We start from the raw sequence: 21,234 nt of genomic DNA, 5'->3' as shown, positions 1-21,234 counted from the left end.
AGTAGCCAGTCTCTGCACCTTCTACCGGCACATGTTCCTGCAACCTTCCGAGGAACTTTCAGGAATCATGCCGACACGTGCAATCGGGACGGGAGTAACCCGATCATCCACAAGAGCTCACCCTTACCTTGTTAATTCACCTATCATCATACGTTCTACGGACGAGTAGGCATTGGAATTCACTTCCATTGTTTCCAGTGAGACCTAACGTGAACACTTTCAAGTCAGCTGTCATTGAAGTTCACTTAAACTCTTATTCCTAGTGCTAGTTAAGGCCTGGGTCACAATTCCCAACCCGGGGCCCGGCTGGGTAGCTTTCAGATATGAAAAATTATATCAAAGGCAACAAAACACACAAAACGTAAACAATATTAGTCATTGGCATAATTTGTGTATATTCCTTGGTAAACACTTTTACTTTTCGTTTCCGCAAACATCCCGGCTGGGGCATGGTTTGGAAATCAAGCCCAAGCCTAAGTTCTCACATGTACAAATGTTTGTATAGATTTGAGTTGATGGTAACGTTAATGCTATATTGAACACAATTAAGTGTGTAAACTTTGAGGCTTTGACTGTAATGTGACTTACCTTTTTTTATGTTGTAATATGATATCATTATCAGTATGATTGGTATTTGTATGGGCCGCATATCATCTGTAATGATGCTAAATATACAGGCTCCTTAAGTAGTTGATTAAAAAAAAATCTACAATAATCCAGTTTGTCAGTTTCTATTTAAACACCAAAGGCAGTTGATTTCATACGTTGTCTTGTGATTTGTAAAGTGTTGACAAACACATGTTACACACAATGTCAACATGCATGTCCACTTTCTGCACTGTACATGTATATGAAGACTGCATTATCATAATTTAAGTACCAACCATCTTCCCATCAAAACGTAAAGAGCCATTGGCCAGAGGCTACAAAAAATTACTGTAAATAGGTGATAACTATATATTCAAAGTAGAGCGAAGTTATCAGCGATACCATGAACAGATGGTCGACAGCTGTTGACATTTTCTGAGCAAGGTGAATAGCTGACAACAGGACGAGCACAAAATGAATAGTCTGGTAGAGACAACTAGTTACCTTTGCCAAGGTTATAACGTTATGTTGGGTGGCGTTTGTGTGTGTGTTAACATAACTCGAGAACACCTGTATGGATTGTATTGATATTTGGTCTGTGGGTAGGTCTTGATGATACTTGAAAACGATGAGATTTTGGCCCCCCTAGCATCCTGTTATGGTACTTCACCGGAACTTCTGGTTTTATATCTTGAGTTCTGGACATGCTGCGGCTACGATTTTTGAGTGGTAGACAGCTCTTGATGCTGAGAGTGAGTGATATTGGTTTGGGCCCCCTAGCAGTATTAAACTGCGATGAAAGCCTTCCTTCTTTAGAGATTGAGTACGTCTGTTGTTTGTGGAGGAGATGATTGAGTAAATTAATCTATGCAAATGAGAACCTATTTTGCATAATTAATGACAAAAAATTCATACAGCAGTTGTAAAGGCTGGAATCATTTGGTAAAGGTATGGGGTCGTAGAACTGAAGTACATGTATTACGATATATCTGGGCTATTCTATCACAATGTAGTGGCGGGATGCTAGTAACTGGTATCACAACAACTACTTGATGAAAATGCCCCATTCTAAGTTTTTAAAAAAACTATACTATTCTATGTATTTTGACTATTCTGTGTGTTTTGATGATATGTACTTCAAGTAAGTCCTGTTTTCTAGAACGGAACCAGCGGACCATTTCACTCTACTCTACTCCCCTTTGTGTTAATGGAATGTCCCTCTATGTCAAAGGTCATTCAACTAGTAGCTTTTGCTCGCAAAAAAGTTCGTCGTGAAAGATTTGCGGCCGTTTGAATCACAACCTTTCTCACCGCCGATTTTGCACAGATCAACGTAAGTGGTTTCTTCTCTTTTGAGACAGAGCGTTTAAAGTCTAATATGATACCCCTACACCTGCGGTAAGAGCTTTTTAAAAATGTTGTGGGGAGGGGGGCATCAGGAACATGAACGCATGTGCACCCGTCCGATAGATATTATTCCGATCGGGCGTCTGACATCCTGTCTATAATTTTCGTGTGTCCAACAAATACCGTAAGGTTACCAGTTTACGTGCAGGACCAGTTTAAGGTCAGTTTGCGGCGACCGCACTTGGGTGGGAGTTCTCACAACTATTGGACCAAAGGCAATATGGGGCATGATGGAGTAGTCTCTACCAGACTCCGGATCGCTGGAAAATCGTAGAAATGGAACAAATCAGAGGAGTAAGCCGGCCAGAGGGATATAACCGGCCAGGGAACAGCACGCGATCGTCGGAGTCTGTGGAATCCCGGTGTCTTGTTTGATGTCCACTAATCGCTATCCAATAGGTGCGAAGTGGCTAAATAACCCTTTTATTGCTTTCCTACTCGCCCGTGACGGTCCAAGCGGGGCGAGCCTGTCACATGTGACCTTCCTCTAAAATTAATACTCGGCAGTTTACAGGCTTAAATTCCGAAAAAAAGAACATGAATAGAAATAACAGACACGCCGGAGCGCGGTTCATGTTGTTCTGAATAATTAGTCAAAACTTTATTGACACGACGAGTACCGTACGCTTGACGGCCGCCGACTCTGGCCGGTCTGCGGCCAGCTAAAGGCCGAGGCTGCCAACACAACAACAACAGCCCACTCGATACTGCTGTCACGAAATGGAGATCTAGAATAACATGCGAGTGGCGAGCGACAAGAGAAAACATAGCGATAACCACCACAGACTATGGTTCAGAAGTCAGGACCAAACTCTGCATTGAGGTTTAGCAGCGAAGAACTCGGGAGGACGTCAGCGAATCGGCCACGTGATCGATCAAGAAGGCGTCCCAGAAAGAAGTCACCCGCTTCGAAACGAAAGAGATCGCAAACTTCCCACACAAAAACATCGGCAGGCCCCAGAAACTTGGTGACCTCGATGCGGTGTTACCGGACTTTGTAAGAACCACACAGCGGCGCCATTTTCTTTGTTTTGTTTGTGCGCTCGGCTGGCGGGAGAAATCTGGCGGTTTGATTCCGAATTATTAATTATATATATTTTTTTACATAAGTAAAAAGCTCACTTACATATTAACGGCACTGAACTTTAATCCAACACATTCCAGCAAATTCCAAACTGAACCATGAATAAACAAGCGGGCTTTAGCGCATTCTGGAAACTGTTTAGTGCATTGTTTACTATGTTTCTCCGGCCATTGCTACACATCCATTGGTCTGCCACTTTCTGTTGTGTCGCGAGAAAATAACATTTCAAAGACAGTGTAACTGATAGCAAGTCCTTTGGGATTCTATTCCCAGTGGAACTTTAATCCAACACAATAATATAACAAGCTGTTTATCTACGGATTTCATATTTACAGCGACAAATTTGTATCAATCGGCAGGCACTTACTCAAGGTTAAATTGGCAAATCGGCATGTCGGTAAACTGCTGATAGCCGCGATCAAAACACGGCCCCAAAATGCATCAACCAGCGGCAAATCCGTTCTGCTGTTCTACTACACAGTTATGACGTTCTATGAAACTTTTCATCCGTTGTTTGGTAAGCAAATGGTGGCAAAATACGTTGTTTGTGAATGGTTCCCAAAAAATATACCCGCAAAACACAGTACAAACTCCCTACAATACGTCCCCCATGTGGGGCTGTTGGTATCGCCAGTGAGATCCGTCCTACTGGCCTTTGGATGTGATCACTTTCGAAAATAGGGGTGAAGGAGCGTGCTGAAATATGATTCAAAATGGCGCGTGTTCGGATTTCAACAGAATTTGTGTAACAAAGCCTGGCCCTGTACTTTAAAGAGGGACACTTCAAGGCATGTTGGTTGTGTTGGATGGACAGTTTATTAATATTTCGCTATATTTACTGTGATAATTAATGTGTAATGTGAGGACGAAGAGTGGGGTTGCTTGAAATTACAATCGCTGCCCTCCTCCCACGGCTTGATTATCAGCATGGAAACATACCGGAAGATTGATTAACTTGTCGCTCCAACATGCGATCTTTGTGAGCTGAAACTTACTAGGTTTTAAGTCGTATACCTTACTGGTTTTGTACAGCACTCAAAAGAATTTGCATACCGGAGCTAGTTTTTGACTGACAGATGGGTTCTTAAAAGTGTTGGATTAAAGTTGCGTTGGATTAAAGTTCAGTGCCGTTACACTTTTGACGCTATGAATTAGAATAATTCTAGCTAGAAATTTGTAGGTTTAAAACGCATTTTTTCGTATTTGCTCTTTTTTTAAACAATTTGTGTGACCAAGGAGGTTAAAGAAAGCCTTGGTGTGACGCCATTTCTGCTGCTGTTGTCTGCACGCTAAGATGTCGCTGGCATTTTCTGGAGATTTATGTAACCTCTTAGCAAAACGTGAATATCGTAAGCATTCTGTAAATTGTATGGAGAAACTTTGAAAGTGTAGTGTGAAATAGTATTGATAAATACAATTGTGTAAATACGCAGCGAAGTTCAGCTCGTAACGAATTTGTTTGCGTATGATAACACGCCATGCTTTCATACCCATGCTTTGGTACCCTTGCGTTTGTAAAAAAATTACGACAAATTTTCCGTATAACTAAATGTTTATTTCTTGAAGAACGACACACTTTTTATTCCTGTGTGAATTACTAGTGTTATGTGCGCATGTTTCGGTTACGAAATGGAGCATGATTGTGAACGTACTAGTATAAACATGACTTGACACCAGTAAACAGTGCCGCATCAAGAGGGAGGGGGGTGGATTCGCGTAATCAAAAAGTAGCCACGATGAAAATTTAGTGGTCGTTAAAACCGCTAAATGTAAGTTATCGTTATAAAATCAAGGATTGGGAACAGTTTGACGTTTGTACCGAAAAAGGCTTATAGAAATAGTCCGCGTTTGCGGGACGCTGAGAGACTGGCGCGCCCCACGGCGCGTTAATTGATTTATGGCTTAAATAATCTGAACTCCGAAGCTACTGTCTTTGTGCAGAAAATGAGCGGATTAGTTTTATGGCCTTTCATCAAACCGAAAGTCGACAGACTCCTGGGATCGCGAGCTGTTCCCTGGCCGGTTATATTCCTCTCTATTTGTTCCATTTCTACGATTTTCTAGCGATCCGGAGTCTAGTAGAGACTAATGATGGAGGGAAAAAGCCTTCGTGGCTTGGGAGTCATTCCTCTAACGTCAGAAGAAGAGAAAGAGGAAATTATGTTGATTGATATCAAATGAAGACCTCATTTGCCTAACAAATGAGAAATACTGGCAGTAGTATATTTCCATAGTGGTAAATTGTGTGAATTTCTTACCTTTTTGAGTATAACGCAAGGTAACCAGTGTACTTGCAGGACCAGTTTACGGTCACTTAAGGGCAGGTGCAGACTTCGAGGTGAATTGTGAAAAATTCTCTTCAGCAGGCAAGAAGTATGTCTATATGATCTTTGCGTCTGTGTTTTATTTATGATATATGTTTGCATCCAGCAAAGCAGTCGAGTAAACGTTTGACAAGCCTTACAACAATTGAAATTGACGCATGGGATCGTAGAAGAGAGTCTGCATGCTATTTTCCATAAGGCGTAGGGAAGCTATTTTATTTTACGGAATTCGTAGTGATGTGAAGCGTAAAACGTTGGTAGCCTTCGTGAATTTAACGTAAAGCGTAGTCAGCCATGCCGAATTTAGCGTAAATCGTTGTCAGGACCCCCCATGCAGACCCTCGTAGAACACTGTTACAGATGGCCCGGTTTTGATCGTGATTGTTGACAGCTTACTTCATCCCCTCTTTCTAAATCCTTGAACCTTGAACCTTGAACTCTATATCAATTGCAACAGCGTCTGAAACCAAACCTGCAATCCTTATCTTAAGAATCCATGATGATTTTATGTACTAGTATGTTATCCAAAGGAAGCACTTAAAAACTGCATGAAAACAAGTGACTGTCGTCGCCGAGCCGGTAGTTTTAGAACGCCATGTTGCATCATGTGACTATGCAGTTCATGGTTGGTACTCTGGAGGGCAGGGCAAAATCGCAAAAGGGCGCTGTTTTAGTCAAATGTATGTGGGAGGGCACGGCGTGAGGAAGCCATATGTAATACTATACTGAACGCGTTGTGGCAAAGATGACTTACCTGTACGTTTAGCGGAGATGCAAAGTGCACGGCATGGCGTCGATATAAACAATTATCCATCGTGTTATATCAGTGGACTTCTTGGGGAACTTTTTATGGGAAATGATCAATTATATGGCCTTTGGAAAAATAACCCCAGAGAGAAACACTCAACTGACCATAAACTGGTCACCCTGAAAGAATTCTTGGGGCTGCAGACTTGTTTATTGATGAAGCTCGCACAGCAATAAATCCAACAGAAGAAATATGATGCCATACAGAAGTTGAGGCAGACCGACTAAGATATCTTCCAAAAGGAGAGCTTTTCACTTCTGCAAGCGCGTTTTCCTGAAAACTGAGTTGTTGTAACAGTGGTGTTCAAGTACTGCCTACCGTCCTTGCCCAAGGGCTTTTGTGGCGACAGCGATAGCGGTCATGGCTGGTAATCTGCCGACCCCGGTTCGATCCCGGGTAGGGGGCATGTTGTTTCTTTCTCTTCTACTCGCCCCTCTGGTTGTTTCATTGTTAACAAATCGACCGTAAACTGGTAACCTTGCGTTAATATCATAACAGGGCTCAAAATACCACCTGCATATGCAGGTTAGTGCAGGTAAAAATGGAGCTGTGCAGGTATTTCTGATGTCTACCTGCACCTAACCTGCACTGGTCCATGTACTGGGTTTTATACATAAATACCCTATGATGTAGGTGCATGTGGGCTGTTACCACCTATAAAAAAATAGCAATGGTTCCTGAACAATTTTAGTATGATCCATACAAATACGCAATGGTAACAATATTAGTTGACATGAACTCTGATTCTGAACATGTTTCCAGCACTGTAGTGTTGTCAGCTATGGGCCGGTTGAAGAGAAGACACAACTGGAAGGCGCGCCAGGGAGTGGGCATTACGATTGACAACGCTGGCACTGAGGACATCAAGCTTGAACTACAGGGTATGAGAGAGGACTAGTTTAAATTAAAGGGCAGAAGATACCAAAATACAACATTTTATTAGTATCATTAATAAGAATATAGTATTATTAGACTATATTCAATGAACATAAATGTTTGACACCCTTCTGATATTGTGAACATCGAACCATAAAAGTTAATAAAGGGTTATTGACCTGCCCCAAGGTGTGTAAATTAGAACTTATATGTTATATAAGGCCTGGTCATTTGCTAAAACCACTGAATAAATGAAAATTTACATTTACTTTTTCACCTTAACCTGGACCTATGATCTGTGAAAACTTGTGAATGTGAGATACTGAAAACAAAATGGTCCATTTTGCTGCAAAGGATTCTGTTTGGTGGAGTATCCGACGTCCATTGACGCGTTCAAATCCTATCTGATTCATTTAAACAATGCTACCTCAGTACCTGCCTCTGTTTAACTTCTAGACCAAGTTTGACTGTAGAAGCCTGGTAAAAAAAATGACTATCAACTCTCCTCTATTTCTCTCTTGTTTTTTTCTTAGACCTATAAGCCCCAAAACACTCGAACGCCTGCCAGTATAATCTGTTAATTTTCAAACCAGTCCAGCATCCGGTCCACTGATTTTTTTCAGGTCCGGTTTTTCTGAACTGGTACAACAGTAACACCTGGGTGTTATTCTGATTGGTCAGTGTTCTGTGAACTCTCCCTCTGATTGGTTCTGGTGCCAGATTGATTGATACATTTCTGTTAAATGCCTAGAAATTCAAGCACCAGTGGTAAACGTCACCTGGCTTTCTATTCATAGTAATTATAATTTGAATTCCCCGTCCATACTGGTGGGTAATTGGAAAAGCAATGGCACCTTTATAGCGTCACCAGATGAACTGAACTGAACTGAACTCATAGTACACTGTAATCCAACATGGCTCAGATGATGTCAAATGATCAGCCTGTATATGACAGTGAAGGGTTAATGACTCGCCCCGAGGTGTATATGGTGTCATAACACCTGGTCCTTTCCTATAACCACCGAATAAAACCACCGATTGAGCAAAGCAGGCGTTATGACACCATGTACTCTGAGGAACAGGCGGGTCATCAACATTATTATCATATAGCCTACCCAAACTTGCAAACTCCTGTATGACGCATAGATCCCTTGATACTATGCGCGTGAATTCCTTTGTCGAATTTCTAAACATTCACATTTGTTCTTTGGTACTAGTACATACATTTGTAAGGAGATTACAGATTGCATTTTGAAACCAAAATTTCCACAGAAAATATTCGAAACATTGCAGTTTTTGGCTTTTTAGAACAACAAAACTTATTCTCAATGTTAACAGAAGGAGCCATTTCCCCTTGCAGTCTGTACTTATTCCCTCTGCTCTGGCACATGTTTCGCTCGTTTTGATCGGCCAATGCCTGCATATCCCTTACTTTCTTGTGTTTATCGCTCCTTCTGATTGGTCAAAATCCGTGCCGGTGTCGATTCATTCTGATCAATCAGAAGGAGCGATACACACCAAGCTGGCTGGAATCTACATTTGTATGTGTTACGGTGTCATAACCAACATGGAACGGGGCATTCTGATTGGTCGGCGAAGCCTGGCTATATGATAATGTTCAATAACAATAGAAGGGCGTATTTTTGTGCAAATGTCTATGTTCATAAGCAGCGTTCCCGCCAGGTTCTTGAAAATATGCGTCCAAATATTTGGGAGGGGCGTAATGAGCGCCGGAGGCGCGAGACGAGCGCCGCAGGCGCTCGCATTCTAGGGGGGTCCGGGGGCATGCTCCCCCGGGAAAATTTTGGATTTTCTAACCCTCTAGAACACAATTTCCTGCAATTTGAGTGGATAATCATGTACTTGAGATTGGATGTCGGTTGCCTCTTTTACTCCCATTTTCAGTTATCGACGACCACCCTCTTCATCAAAATACGTTATATTAAAAAAAACTATAAGCACAGGGAATCAGCCTTCCGTGATCTGGCCGGGGTTTTATTTGTCCAGACATGTCTATATGAAAATTTTTGATGCTTCGAAACAGGGCTCTAGCCAGTTCGTCAGCCCATGGAAAAATTATGCCTATTTTTTTCCGTCATTAAATTAAAAAAAATGTCTACCTCGTACGGTCGATGTTGCGCCCTCCCGCATCAAAACGTTTTCCGAGACGATAAAATAACGGCGCCGTGTTTTTTTTTCTATTTTGCCCGATGATTTTACTCAAATTTTTCGAATCGGTGGGGTTTTACAAGGCCTTGCTGTCATTTTCCACGAGCGTGCGTTTGTTTCCTGCGACCTCAGGTAACCCCGTTTTCGGCGTGAAATCTTTTGCTGGATTTCTTTTTAAATAGACCAAGAACGTTATACATCACTCGAAGGAGGACGATCTGCTGCGTCATTGGCAGTGATCAGTGCCGGTGTAGCCTTGAAGCAGTAGCCAGAAAGACGTCCCAACGTGCTGGGCGCTGCGATCGACAGTCCGTCTGGGGAGGGGGGCGTGCCGCGCCATGTGCCACGGAGGCCAACGCTAGTGCACAGCCGACTCGATCGACGCTTGACAACAATATTGCGGCCCCATTTCTGCCGCAAATTTTGTCTTTTTGAAACAAAAGAAATTTTGTAAATAAGAAATAAAATGTATAGTTTTGGATTCTTCACTTACTTACCGCGCACCGTTTTTTTAACTTGGATAAATGGGGAAACTTTAATAGTGATTGTTAGTAGCTAGAGAAGAAACTCAAGTTGCCAGACGACACGGGCGGCTACCAACGTCACGTGCGCTAATACTCGGTGACTTTTGATTTTTTCCCGGTGACCAATGATAGAGTGTAACATTACATTTATCAAACGCTGATTGGTTATTAAGATGATTGGATTTGGACCTGGTGGCCAATCTTGACTGCTTGGCGCCGGCAGCCTGTTGTCAAAGATACCGACTGCCAATCAACTGCCCACAGCGTGAGAACTTTTGTTGAGATGTGCAGCACTCGCGCAGAACAGTTTGTTTGTTCAATACTAGTATTACCCACAAATCTTTAACAAATACGTGAAAATGAGGACAAATAAGTATCATGTTAATATGATCATAATATAAAATCTGCATAAGATTTCTTCGAGTGAGAATGCTGACTGTCAGATGTATTTCACGGACTACAAAAAATTACATTGCGCAACGAACAGCTCAGACTGGCGCGTGGCGGGGTGTGTCGTACATGGGTCCGCTAGTTGTAAAACGTGCCGCGCTCTGCCCCATGCCCAGACTACTGGGATGACCGGAAAGTGAAGAATTTGAAGTATGAATTGTAAAGGTAGGATTCCTTCTTAGAAAGACAGATTTGTTAAAAGATTCCAGATACATTTTGTACACTGGTGGTACAGGTCAGCCTTTCTTTCAGATTTTTTTATGGACGCATTCAGCCGAGCCGAGTGCGTCTTTCCAGAAAAAAATGCGTCCAAAGACGTAAAGACGTATGCCTGGCGGGAACGCTGTTCATAAGCAATATTTTGATGGTTGAAAAGTAATTTCAGAGAATTTTAAATTTGATAACATTGGCATCTTAGGCTCTTTAAATGAGCATTCCACTCCAGAACTTGCAGAAGAAGGTATTATTCTATGATACTATTATATATTTTGAGATACAAATGCACCTGAATTTTTGTTATAGGCTCATTATCCCTATGTTATTAAGTTGTGAAAATAGAACAAGTCACACATTTTGTAACTGACCTATATTTGATAAGCAGAATGAAAAAAAATTACTGCATTTCCTCCAGACAAAGAAGAGGTGTCGGGGATTGATGCTTGCAATGCCCTGGTGCTGCCATCTCAGAAGAGAAAGGTGAAAAAGGTGGAGAAATCTAATAAGCCTCAGCAAAAACCTCTCAGCAAAAAACAAAAGAAATTGCTTCAGAGGAAGATTGAGCAAAAGGAGAAGAAAGCAAAGGTGGGAATATCTTTTGTTTTTCAGCAGTTTCGTTTATTATGTTAGTTACAAAATGTACTACACATGTATGTAAGTGTCACATTTAGTGGGATTGTGAGGTTGTTTTGTGATTAGTCCAGGATGCGTCACAGGCACACAGTACTCTATGACAGGTCATATGTGGGACATGCACACCTAAGCACGATGTAGACACAGTTTTTCCCGATATCTGCGAGCCGACAGCTTGTCACTAGCAGCTTTTTTCAGCGTCTGGATGGAACTGCAGACATCGCCGTCAAGACGTCTGCAAAATTTATCCCATAAGGTCCAGAGTATTCGCCCGACAGCTTAGCACGGGTCCCCAACAACTTCCATGTGTGTGTAGATGTGTCCTGACTTCGGGATGGCTCATTAGCATATAACGTGGGCTCATTATGCTATATACAGCTGCATCAGTTTGTGATACTAGTGCTGCTACTACTGTACAGTGGTACTACTCTGCTTTGCTCAGCGTGTCAAGGACAAGTGGTGTTGCTCCTTAATGGACACGGGACTCCTTGCATGATGCGAGATCGAGCGAAGGAGCGGCTCGCCACCTCCACCATGATCAGGGCAGGGAGGACGAAAGCAGGGTTGATCATAGCTGCCATACAAATGTAGTTGGCCAGTGTCGTCATTCCTGATATTCTCATGTTTAAAAACACGCCAGTGAGGTACAGAGAGAACATCATGATCTGTCATGAGCAGAAATGCTGACTGTTCTGCTGCCATCTTGAAAACCACGCGATGTGTTATGACTGCAATTCGAGCGCCACGGGTGTCCCCTACGGTCTAGATCCCTCCCGACATCTCCACAGATTTTGGGAAAAACTGTGTAACCTTCTATCAGTCCTATCAGAATACATCCTATATACTGCATTGAGGTGTCTTCTGTTTCCTGGTGGATCTGCCGATCATTCTACACCAATCAACTTTTATTTGCACAGGTTATGTCAATAGTAATATCATTGGAAGATGACTATTAGTAGAAAAAAAGCCCAATGCTTATTTGTACAGGTAGATTTTAGCATTAATCTAAGAACTTGGGAATTTAAGAAGATCTTGAAGGTGCCCATGTTGTGCCTGTAGGTAAAGGGATAATTGTTGACATATGTCCGTCACTCTTGTTTCACAGTGAGTTCTGTCCACAGCTAGGTAGAAGAAATATTTGCTATACTGTTCATCCCACACAAGTTTCAGTAACTGTTCATGCCTCTCAAATTCCTTTCTTTCTCTTCCTTCCAGAGAGCAGACTTACTAGAGTCGCTATCTCAAGTTCAGGTTCACTCTGAGGAACTGAAACTCCTACAGTCCACTCAGACGATACATGGTAAGCTGACAAAACGACCTCACCCTTACCCTGCCACCTCCGCAACGGGGTCATGTAAGGTCAACAGCATCAGTGGCAGTAAGAAGAGGAAGATGACAGAGGAGGTCGAGACCGAAAGTGAAAGTGAAAGTAGTGACAGTGACCTTGATGATAACAATGAAACTGAAATCTGTAACAAAAACAGGGAAGAAATTACGAGCATCGAGAGAGAACAAGTAGAAAAGGAAGATAGTGATATTGTGAAATATGATGAAAAGACTGCTGAAGAATGTTATACAGGAAAAAAGGGAAGTGATGACGTAGCAAATACACAAAGGAAAAAAGATGAAAAGGCACAGTCCACTGGAAAGAGAGAGAGGAGAGACAGCACCCCTGCAGTGTATGTCCCTGTAGAGAGAAGGCCTGACATCCAAGAGTCCCGACTACAGCTGCCAATCTTGGCTGAAGAACAGGTAAGTTAGAGATGTAGACTGCCGTTACTGTGCCGTCACATTGTTAAATCACTGCTGATGCAAAAATATCTGGCCTAGTATCAAAGTTCTTTGTGGTACGTGTATGATTGGTGATCAATAAGTTTGCGTCCCCATCCAGAATAAATCTTAAGGCATAATTAGTATGAAGTCTGTTATCAATGGCCACCAAATTTTGATTTTTGTGGTCATTAAGAAAATCCAATCTCTACTACAGAATACATTTTGTAAGATTCGAAGATTACTTCTGGACATTTTGAGTGACATCCTTCACTCATCAGCATCACTAGAATGAACTGCCAGAACAAATCAATGATATTACAAAAAGATGTCAAAATAAGTAGGTAAGTGTGAGAAAAACAGAGTGAACTGTGTTCAGAGTTGTATGAGTCATGATCCCTTCCATGAAGTCTACATTGTATGAGCACATTTTCAAAATGTTTGACGAGGATTCCCTTTGCATTTCAACTGCAATATAAAGAAGTGCCTTTCAGCAGAGCAAGTTGACCCACACACCTTAGGTCGCAGCTCAGTTATCCTTCTTTCTCACGTTACTGGGTGTCGCCAGAAAAGTAATGAACGCAATGATTTGAATTATAGTTGATTTTCATAAAAGCTAAAGGCTTAATACTCAATGATTATCCCTGAAATTTGAGTTCTACACCTTACATGTATTTCTGGGTGAACCTGTAAACTTATTGATCATGCCTTGTATTAGTACACACACAAAAAGCAACTACCTGCCCATTTCTGGTAGTTCTGCTACCATCCTGAGGTCAGTGGTAACTGTGTGTACTGTACTTTCTACTATGGAAGGGAGACTGTTGTTCCTGGGTGACGAACTTCATAACTGTTGATGTCTCTTTACACATTTTCTGATTGATACTGTGTCCATGAAGTTTATTTGTCTTCCTATGTATGAGATTTCCTCCCTCCCAGTCTGCAATCTATGAATCAATTTGATGGTCATACTTAATTGAAATTATATATTAATAGTCTAATAGTCACCTTCCCGGTGTGAGTGGATCAAACCATTCCGGCTAAATGGGCTATGTGAATCAGTGATGTAGAGCAGAGAGTGGTTTATTTTTGCCATCTAAACTTGAACATGCAAGTGTAGAATAAAACAACTTTGCCACAAGGTTCATTGGTTGCTGATGCGGGTAACCACAGCCTGCCACTCTCTTGAAAAACAAACCGGATAATTATGTAACAAACTACATGGACTTATGTATACACATAGTTTGTCATATACTTTAATTCTTCAAATAGTTGCAGTATTTTGAAGTTGTGGTTTTTGCAGTCACTTCTCTGCTGAAAGTTGGTCACACCAGCAAACATGCATTGGCATGCCCATTGTGTTGCTGCTAGGGGTGGGTACTGGTCCAGAAAATGCAGGTCCAGGTCCGGTTCAGGTCTAGAGGATTAGGTCCAGGTGTGGATCTGAGCCTGGACCTGATTCAGTATGTGAAAACTTGTGAATGGAAGGTACTCAGAACAATGGTCCATTTCGCTACAAAGAAATCTGTTTTGTGTATACGTAGTATTCGACTCCCGCTGTCATTTAAAAGCCTACAAAGCTAACTGCCTCTGTACAATTGACTGTAAAAGTTGGCAGATATTACTAGTATAGACTCTACTCTACTTAGCTCTTGATATTAGGTTTCCTTTAACATGTTTACTGCTCATTGTAACCATTTATACTGTATATTGTGCAGTTACCAGGGCTGGCCCTTTCTTACAGCCTCTGGCTAGTTGGGTAGCCCTGGCAGTACATGCACATGTGTATGTCTTTTTTAAACAGCTGAAGAAATGAAATCAATTTTTTTCAGGTTTTGATGGAAGCTATCAAAGATAACCCAGTAGTGGTTGTGTGTGGAGAGACAGGCAGCGGGAAAACTACACAGATTCCACAGTTCCTGTATGAAGCTGGCTATGGAAGGGATGCCATGATTGGTGGGTTTTATTGTCATTTTGGATAGTGATAGTACTAGGCCCACAACCCATCAAAATAGCTTTCTTTCCGGTCAAAACTCATTGTTGCCATGGCAAAAGCCCAAACAAGTTTTGAGGCCATTTTCAAAGATTTTTGCATATCAACAACATAGAAATTGGTCAAGTTTAGGACCCGATCAGCGTCAAATGCTTTATCGAAACACAAAATAGAAAAGGGCCTTGTTAGACTAATGTCTAAACTTGTACAAAATAGGTGTGAAGTTGATGTACATGTACATATAGATTTTAGTACAAGGGCAGGCTTAAAACAATACCATGTTTTCAATCTTGAGGGACTGTAAGTCTCAAAGTGTAAAATATTTTTGCTTGAAAAGGGGAGATTGGAATCCAGGGAAGTTTGGAATTCTCCCAGGGGAGGTTGTGACATAAACTGTAAATGTGCTGTGTGATGCTGGTAATGTGGTATGGGGACAAGACTGGTGCGCACGATCTTTCTCCTCATTTTTTATTACAGTTTTTAATAGCTATGTTCCAAACAAAGGCACTTAACAAATTTTGATTGAAAAAAGATGCTGTAGTCTGTTAATGTTTAAAGACTATTTCCTCCGGCACAGGCATCACAGAACCTCGACGTGTAGCAGCCGTCAGCATGTCCCAACGTGTTGCTGAAGAGATGAACCTGTCACAACGTACCGTGTCGTACCAGATCCGATATGAGGGTAACGTCACCCCAGAAACAAAGGTCAAGTTCATGACTGATGGTGTTTTGCTGAAGGAGATGCAAAAAGACCTCCTTCTGTCAAAATACTCTGTCCTTGTCATAGACGAGGCTCATGAGAGGAGTGTCTACACAGATATTCTGATTGGTCTGCTCTCACGCGTGGTGCCCCTCAGGACCAAGAAGGGAAACCCCTTGAAGCTTGTGATCATGTCTGCCACCCTTCGTATTGAGGACTTCACACATAATCAGAGATTGTTTAAGATCTCGCCACCCGTCATTAAAGTAAACGCAAGACAATTCCCAGTAACGGTACATTTCAATAAGCAAACTCCAGGGGAGTATCTGCAGGAAGCGTACAAGAAGGTCTGCAAAATCCATCGCATGCTGCCAGCCGGAGGCATCCTGGTGTTCTTGACAGGGCAAGCAGAGGTACATGCCCTGTGTAGGAAGCTGCAGAGGAGTTTTCCCAGTGTAGGTGATGCAAAGGTGAAGAAAACAGCAGAGTCAAAAGGTAAACACATTTTTTCCCCATGGTCCATTGATACTGGTTATTCACAATGTACATGTATAAGTGACCATTAGGGGTGGGGACCAGTACAGAAAATTCAGGTCCTGTTCAGGTCCAAAGGATCACTATAAATCCTACAATATTAGTGGACAGGTGATCTTGTATTCACAGTTTTTGCAGTGAGCTGTCATCACAATCATGTGTTCTCTCTTGTATTGTATTACTGCAGTTGTTTTTGACAAACGCAGGAAACATCTCCTTTCCCCTCCTACTGCAACATCCCCATGAACTTAGAGTGATTTACATGTACAGTATCTTGTTTGATGATCATTACTGTTCAACATATGCATATATGATTATAATGTACTTCTATCCCTTCAAGGAGGTTCAACAATTTCCATGGTGTAATAGTTAAAAATTTAGTATCGTACTTTCCTTAAACCACTAAGAAACGGTGTGACATGTAGTTCAGTTTTAGTTTATAAGTCGAAACACTAAGTAGATACAAACTGTGTTTAATGATTTATTTTAGAAACTAAGAAGTCAAAGAAAGAACAGAAGCTGCTGAAGATCGACCTTGACAACTACACCATCGAGGGAGATGAGGACCAGGCTGATGATGGGATACTGGAGGATGACATTGATCTGGAGGCACACATTGTTGGTGAGAAGTCTTCATCCTAACCTAATATCCAAATGAAAGCTCATCTGTGTTGGTAAATTCCATAGTGAAAAAGTTTAAACTTTGTTCCAACTCAATAGGAAAAACTCACCATAAATTTTCGGTCGAGAACTCCGACCTTCGTCGGATGACTCCCTGTTCTGATTTTCCAGAAGTTGTCGGATGATGTCAGGCAACAGCGAATCATAAATGGGCGACAAGGAGGCCATTTACATTAGGATGCATCAACCCTCCCTGAACCGTGACGGCGTCGGGTTTTGCCTTCCTGCCATTTATGATTCGCTGATGCCTGATATCATTCGACAACTTCCGGAACATCAAAACAGCGAGTCATCTATCTGACGAAGGTCGGAGTTCTCAACCGAAAATTTATGGTGAATCTTCTTATTGTGTTTTTTCACTACTAATCATAACCTTTTGTAAGTGTAGCAGAAATCCCAAAATTGTAATTCATGTATTTTGCTCTGAGATTGCTGATTGTTTTGTATCTGGGGATCAAATTGTCTTTGACTTCAAATCATCTGGAAACCTATTTTATACTTAGCCCTGAAGGGTTATAGTAATAATTTCTTCATATCTTCAATTCTTTATTGATATACCAACATTGCAGACATACAGGGAATGTAGCCTGAATGGCATTGATATTTACAGTAAAAGTCAACATATAGATAGATATTTGTATATGACAGGTGCACATTATTTAGTTCTGGGTGGAGTTGTAGAGTTTGATAGCTTGATGTAGGAAAGAGTTCTGCAATCTTTTTGTCCTGGCTTGAGGCATGGAGATGGTGTGTTTCTTTCTGAGTTTACGTCCTGTGGCTGTAGATCTGGAGGGGGAACAAAGTTGTGTAGTTAACTTGCAGCTCTCTATGTATAGTTTGATCACGGCTTCCTCACACATTCACCTGAGGTTAGGTAGTTCGGGCACATCATGCCTGCCAGCATGGCTTATGATGCTAGCCATTGAACTCGCTCCATAGCACGCTCTTGTTTCTTGCTTCACCCAACAACGACATGTCCGTTCTCAAGGACTGGACGTATGAGGTACAGGTAGACTAAGACTTGTCCCTTGTTTGGAGAGTAGCCTCAAATAGTGAAGTCTGTGGGAGGCTTTTGTGACCATTAAAGCGAGTTGTCGATCATGAAGCCAGACCTTTTGCAGAGTCGGCCTATGGTACGCAAACCCCTCCAAGGGTTGGGAGCAGATCTGCAAAGACAGATTTGTAACAGTTGACTTTTCTTCCCATTTAGCAGCATGATGTTTAGTATCTACCCATGACTTCTGGACATGGGGATGTCATCTGCATGGTGTCAGGATGAACGGTTGTTCTTGAGCTCATGAGGAGCACTATCAATCAGCACCAAGATGTTACACTCATTTTATTCAATTTTTATTTATTTATCCAGGAGATACACACATAGAGACATAGCCCTGTTTTTCAGTTCCTGGGAACATCAAAATACACAAATATTTACTTGAAGACAAAACAAATAGCACAATTACAAAATAGAAGCAACATTAAGTTCCTATCCACAGATAAGGTTCGGTAGTACACACTGTATTAAAATCAGTAATGCAAAATACAATTCTTCGATCAATCGGTACATCAAGGGGAAGTCATGTAGGTGACAAGTGTTGTTTCAGAGTTGTAGACAGATCTGCCAATGGTGATGTAACTTACAGTAACAGTAAGCCTCCTTTGAATTTGTACAGAAAATGCCCTAGACTGTGTCTACCTGTCTTCAGTATTCTCCTTCTCCATGACGGAGCTCTCATGCAGCAATCCATAATGACCTAGGGAATATCATCTCACTTTTTACACTATCATTTCAAAATAGAAAAAAATTGATGCATTGATTGGTCAAAGTCACAGTCCCTGGCATTATTGTATCAAGCAATAGTATGATGATATCTGCCTTTTATTCATACTACATAATGCTCACTGTTTGCCATTCTCCAGGAGTTGATGATGAGGATGACATGGATGACAATGGTGACATGCCCACATCTGATGCAGACCTCCCCATACACGTCCTCCCCCTCTACTCCCTCCTCCCCCCGGACAGACAGCAGCGGGTGTTCCTGCCTCCCCCTGCAGGGTCCAGGCTTGTTGTCGTGGCAACCAATGTGGCCGAGACCTCCTTGACCATTCCACATATCAAGTATGTTGTGGACACTGGGAAGGTCAAAAAGCGGTTCTATGACAAGGTTACAGGGGCTTCTGCATTTCAGGTAGGATTTGCCAGCAAAGGTGTTTTAACTTCGTCAAGAAGGTTTGCTGTTTTGGGATATGTCATTGTGTGGGTCTGTATGTAGGTCAAAAGCAGAACTTAGGAACCTGTGGATGAATTGTAATGATATTTGGTATTTTGGGTAGTAGGTTTGGAAACAAGGATCAACTTGAAAAAATGGTTCATTTGTCAATTTCTGTTGGTACTGCAGTGGACTTTGAATTTTTGTGTGTTTGTGGGCAACATACATGTAACTTGTGAAGCTGTTAATGGATCTTAATCAAATGGTTTATAAGGTTTCTAGTGTGTGTCAGAATGTAAATTGGGCGTGATTAGGGGTGGGTACTATACGGGTACAAGACTGGTTTATCTTTTTGGAACGGTCCAGAAAAAACGGACCTGAAAAAAGACCGGATGTTGGACCTGTTGGAAAATGAACAAATTACATGATCAGGCATGTCTTGGGGCTTACCGGTCGAGGAAAATAACAGGAGCAAGGTAGCGTAGAGGTAGTTAGATTTTAAAACGCCAGTGGGAGTCAAATACCAAAAACATATTTCTTTGTAGCGAAAAGGACGGTTGTTTTGAGTATCGCCCATGCACAAGTTCTCACATGGTTCAGGTTCAGGTCTGGACCTGGACCTGATCATCTGGACCTGAAACGGACCTGAATTTTCTGTACCAGTACCCACCCGTAGGCATGATCTGTTACATTTCTAACAAGAGTTGTTACAGCAAAGTAAGTCCCACATGTCGACAAGACAGCCCGTGGTGAATTCAATTAACCCATTATTGTCTAAAAATTGCAAGTTACATAGGAATTTCAAAATAGATTTAAGAACTATCAAAATTGGTACAGTCAGTGCCTTGGGTATGCTTTTTATCAGAAAGTGGACCTATCAAGTTTACAGCAAGTGATTTAAACGTAAATTAAACTTAAACTTAAATTTTGTATTGTACAATGTCAGGTGACCTGGGTATCCAAGGCGTCTGCAGACCAGCGTGCGGGTCGTGCGGGAAGAACAGAACCCGGACACTGCTACAGACTCTACTCCTCTGCCGTGTTCTCAGACTTCCAGACATTTTCACCTCCAGAGATAGCGAGGCGTCCCGTGGAAGACTTGGTCTTACAGATGAAGGACATGAGCATTGACAAGGTCAGCCATCTGGTTTCAAATAGGGCCATGTTGATTTGATTATATGGATGACATCCTCTGGAAACTCCAAAACTGATGCGAGCGAGCGAATAAAAAAAAAGTTTGGCCAAAAAAAAGTTGCCTTCAGTATGAAATCAAAGTGGCCAGGAAGGTTGAACATAGGACTAAAAACACATAGTATGGTATACCAACAGTTAGGTGTAGGGTCCAGTACATCATACGGGTGCAAAAGTTTTTTTTCTTCTTGGACCAATCCGAAAAAAAAAGACCTGAAAAAAAAATTAGAGGAACAGGTTTCGCCAATTACAAAATGGACACACTATGTCGACAGGCATTTGGGGTCTTACCAGGGGCCAAGAAGACAACAAGAGCGAAGTCAAGTAGAGTTAATAGTCAATTGCACCAAGTTTCTACAGAGGTACAGAGACAATTAGCCTTTATTACGTGGAGATGGGATTTTAAAATGCCAGTGAGAGTCCAATAATTCACCAAACAGATTCCTTTGTGGCAAAATTGACCAATTACCATTGTTTTGAGTATTGCCAGTTAGGCCTAGGAAAAAAAATGTTGTGTTTCCTGTTTCCCTACCTACCCTAAAAAAACCTGCCGACCCTAGACTTTTTTTTTGGGTGGGCAGTGGAGTCACATAGCTTCCAGTTAGAATTTTTATTTAGCCTGCTTCCTATTGAAGTAAAACACTGCTTGTCCCATCTAATGAAGGATAAATGTATCTATCATGCACAAAATTAAAGTTTGAAATTGAAAGACAAGTGTCATCATACATTTCAGTTTACTTTGTTCAACTGTATTGTAAATATGTATCACTAGAATTTTGGCCAGCCTAAAAAAAAATACAAGAAAAAAAAAGATAATCCCTACCTACCGACCCTAATTTTTTCAGGACTGAAACAGGAAACACAACATTTTTTTTCCTAGGCCTTACCAAGTTTTCACAGACAATCAGGTCCAGGTTCAGGTCCGGACCAGGAAATGATCCTCTGGACCTGAACGAGACCTATACCTGAATTTTCTGTACTGGTACCTCTTCCTACCAACAATAGATTTTTTCTTTCTGTCCTTTCACATCTTATTCTTTGACTTTAGATTTATTTTGGCATTCTATGGCATT

At 41.6% G+C, this 21,234-nt stretch overlaps 1 protein-coding gene across 3 annotated transcripts in view; it reads left to right on the top strand.

Annotated features, from left to right (window-relative positions):
• Positions 1-21,234, top strand: part of LOC118410972 (probable ATP-dependent RNA helicase DHX37) — a 34,197-nt gene that overhangs the window by 6,555 nt on the left and 6,408 nt on the right. For 2 of the 3 annotated variants that reach the window (XM_035812959.1, XM_035812958.1), the window contains exons 1-9: positions 1,718-1,921; positions 6,974-7,092; positions 10,862-11,031; positions 12,295-12,831; positions 14,682-14,805; positions 15,420-16,037; positions 16,567-16,698; positions 18,678-18,949; positions 19,917-20,105. In XM_035812959.1, the coding sequence (XP_035668852.1) occupies positions 6,993-7,092; positions 10,862-11,031; positions 12,295-12,831; positions 14,682-14,805; positions 15,420-16,037; positions 16,567-16,698; positions 18,678-18,949; positions 19,917-20,105 (2,142 nt within the window). In that variant the 5' untranslated portion in view covers positions 1,718-1,921; positions 6,974-6,992. Of the gene's footprint in view, positions 1-1,717; positions 1,922-6,973; positions 7,093-10,861; positions 11,032-12,294; positions 12,832-14,681; positions 14,806-15,419; positions 16,038-16,566; positions 16,699-18,677; positions 18,950-19,916; positions 20,106-21,234 lie in introns of those variants that run through there. The other variant, XM_035812960.1, reaches the window with a different exon arrangement.

The sequence above is a fragment of the Branchiostoma floridae genome, chromosome 3, assembly GCF_000003815.2.
Source record: "Branchiostoma floridae strain S238N-H82 chromosome 3, Bfl_VNyyK, whole genome shotgun sequence".
In the NCBI taxonomy this organism is placed as follows: Eukaryota; Metazoa; Chordata; class Leptocardii; order Amphioxiformes; family Branchiostomatidae; genus Branchiostoma; species Branchiostoma floridae.
This window is presented reverse-complemented; position numbering and strand designations above follow the sequence as displayed.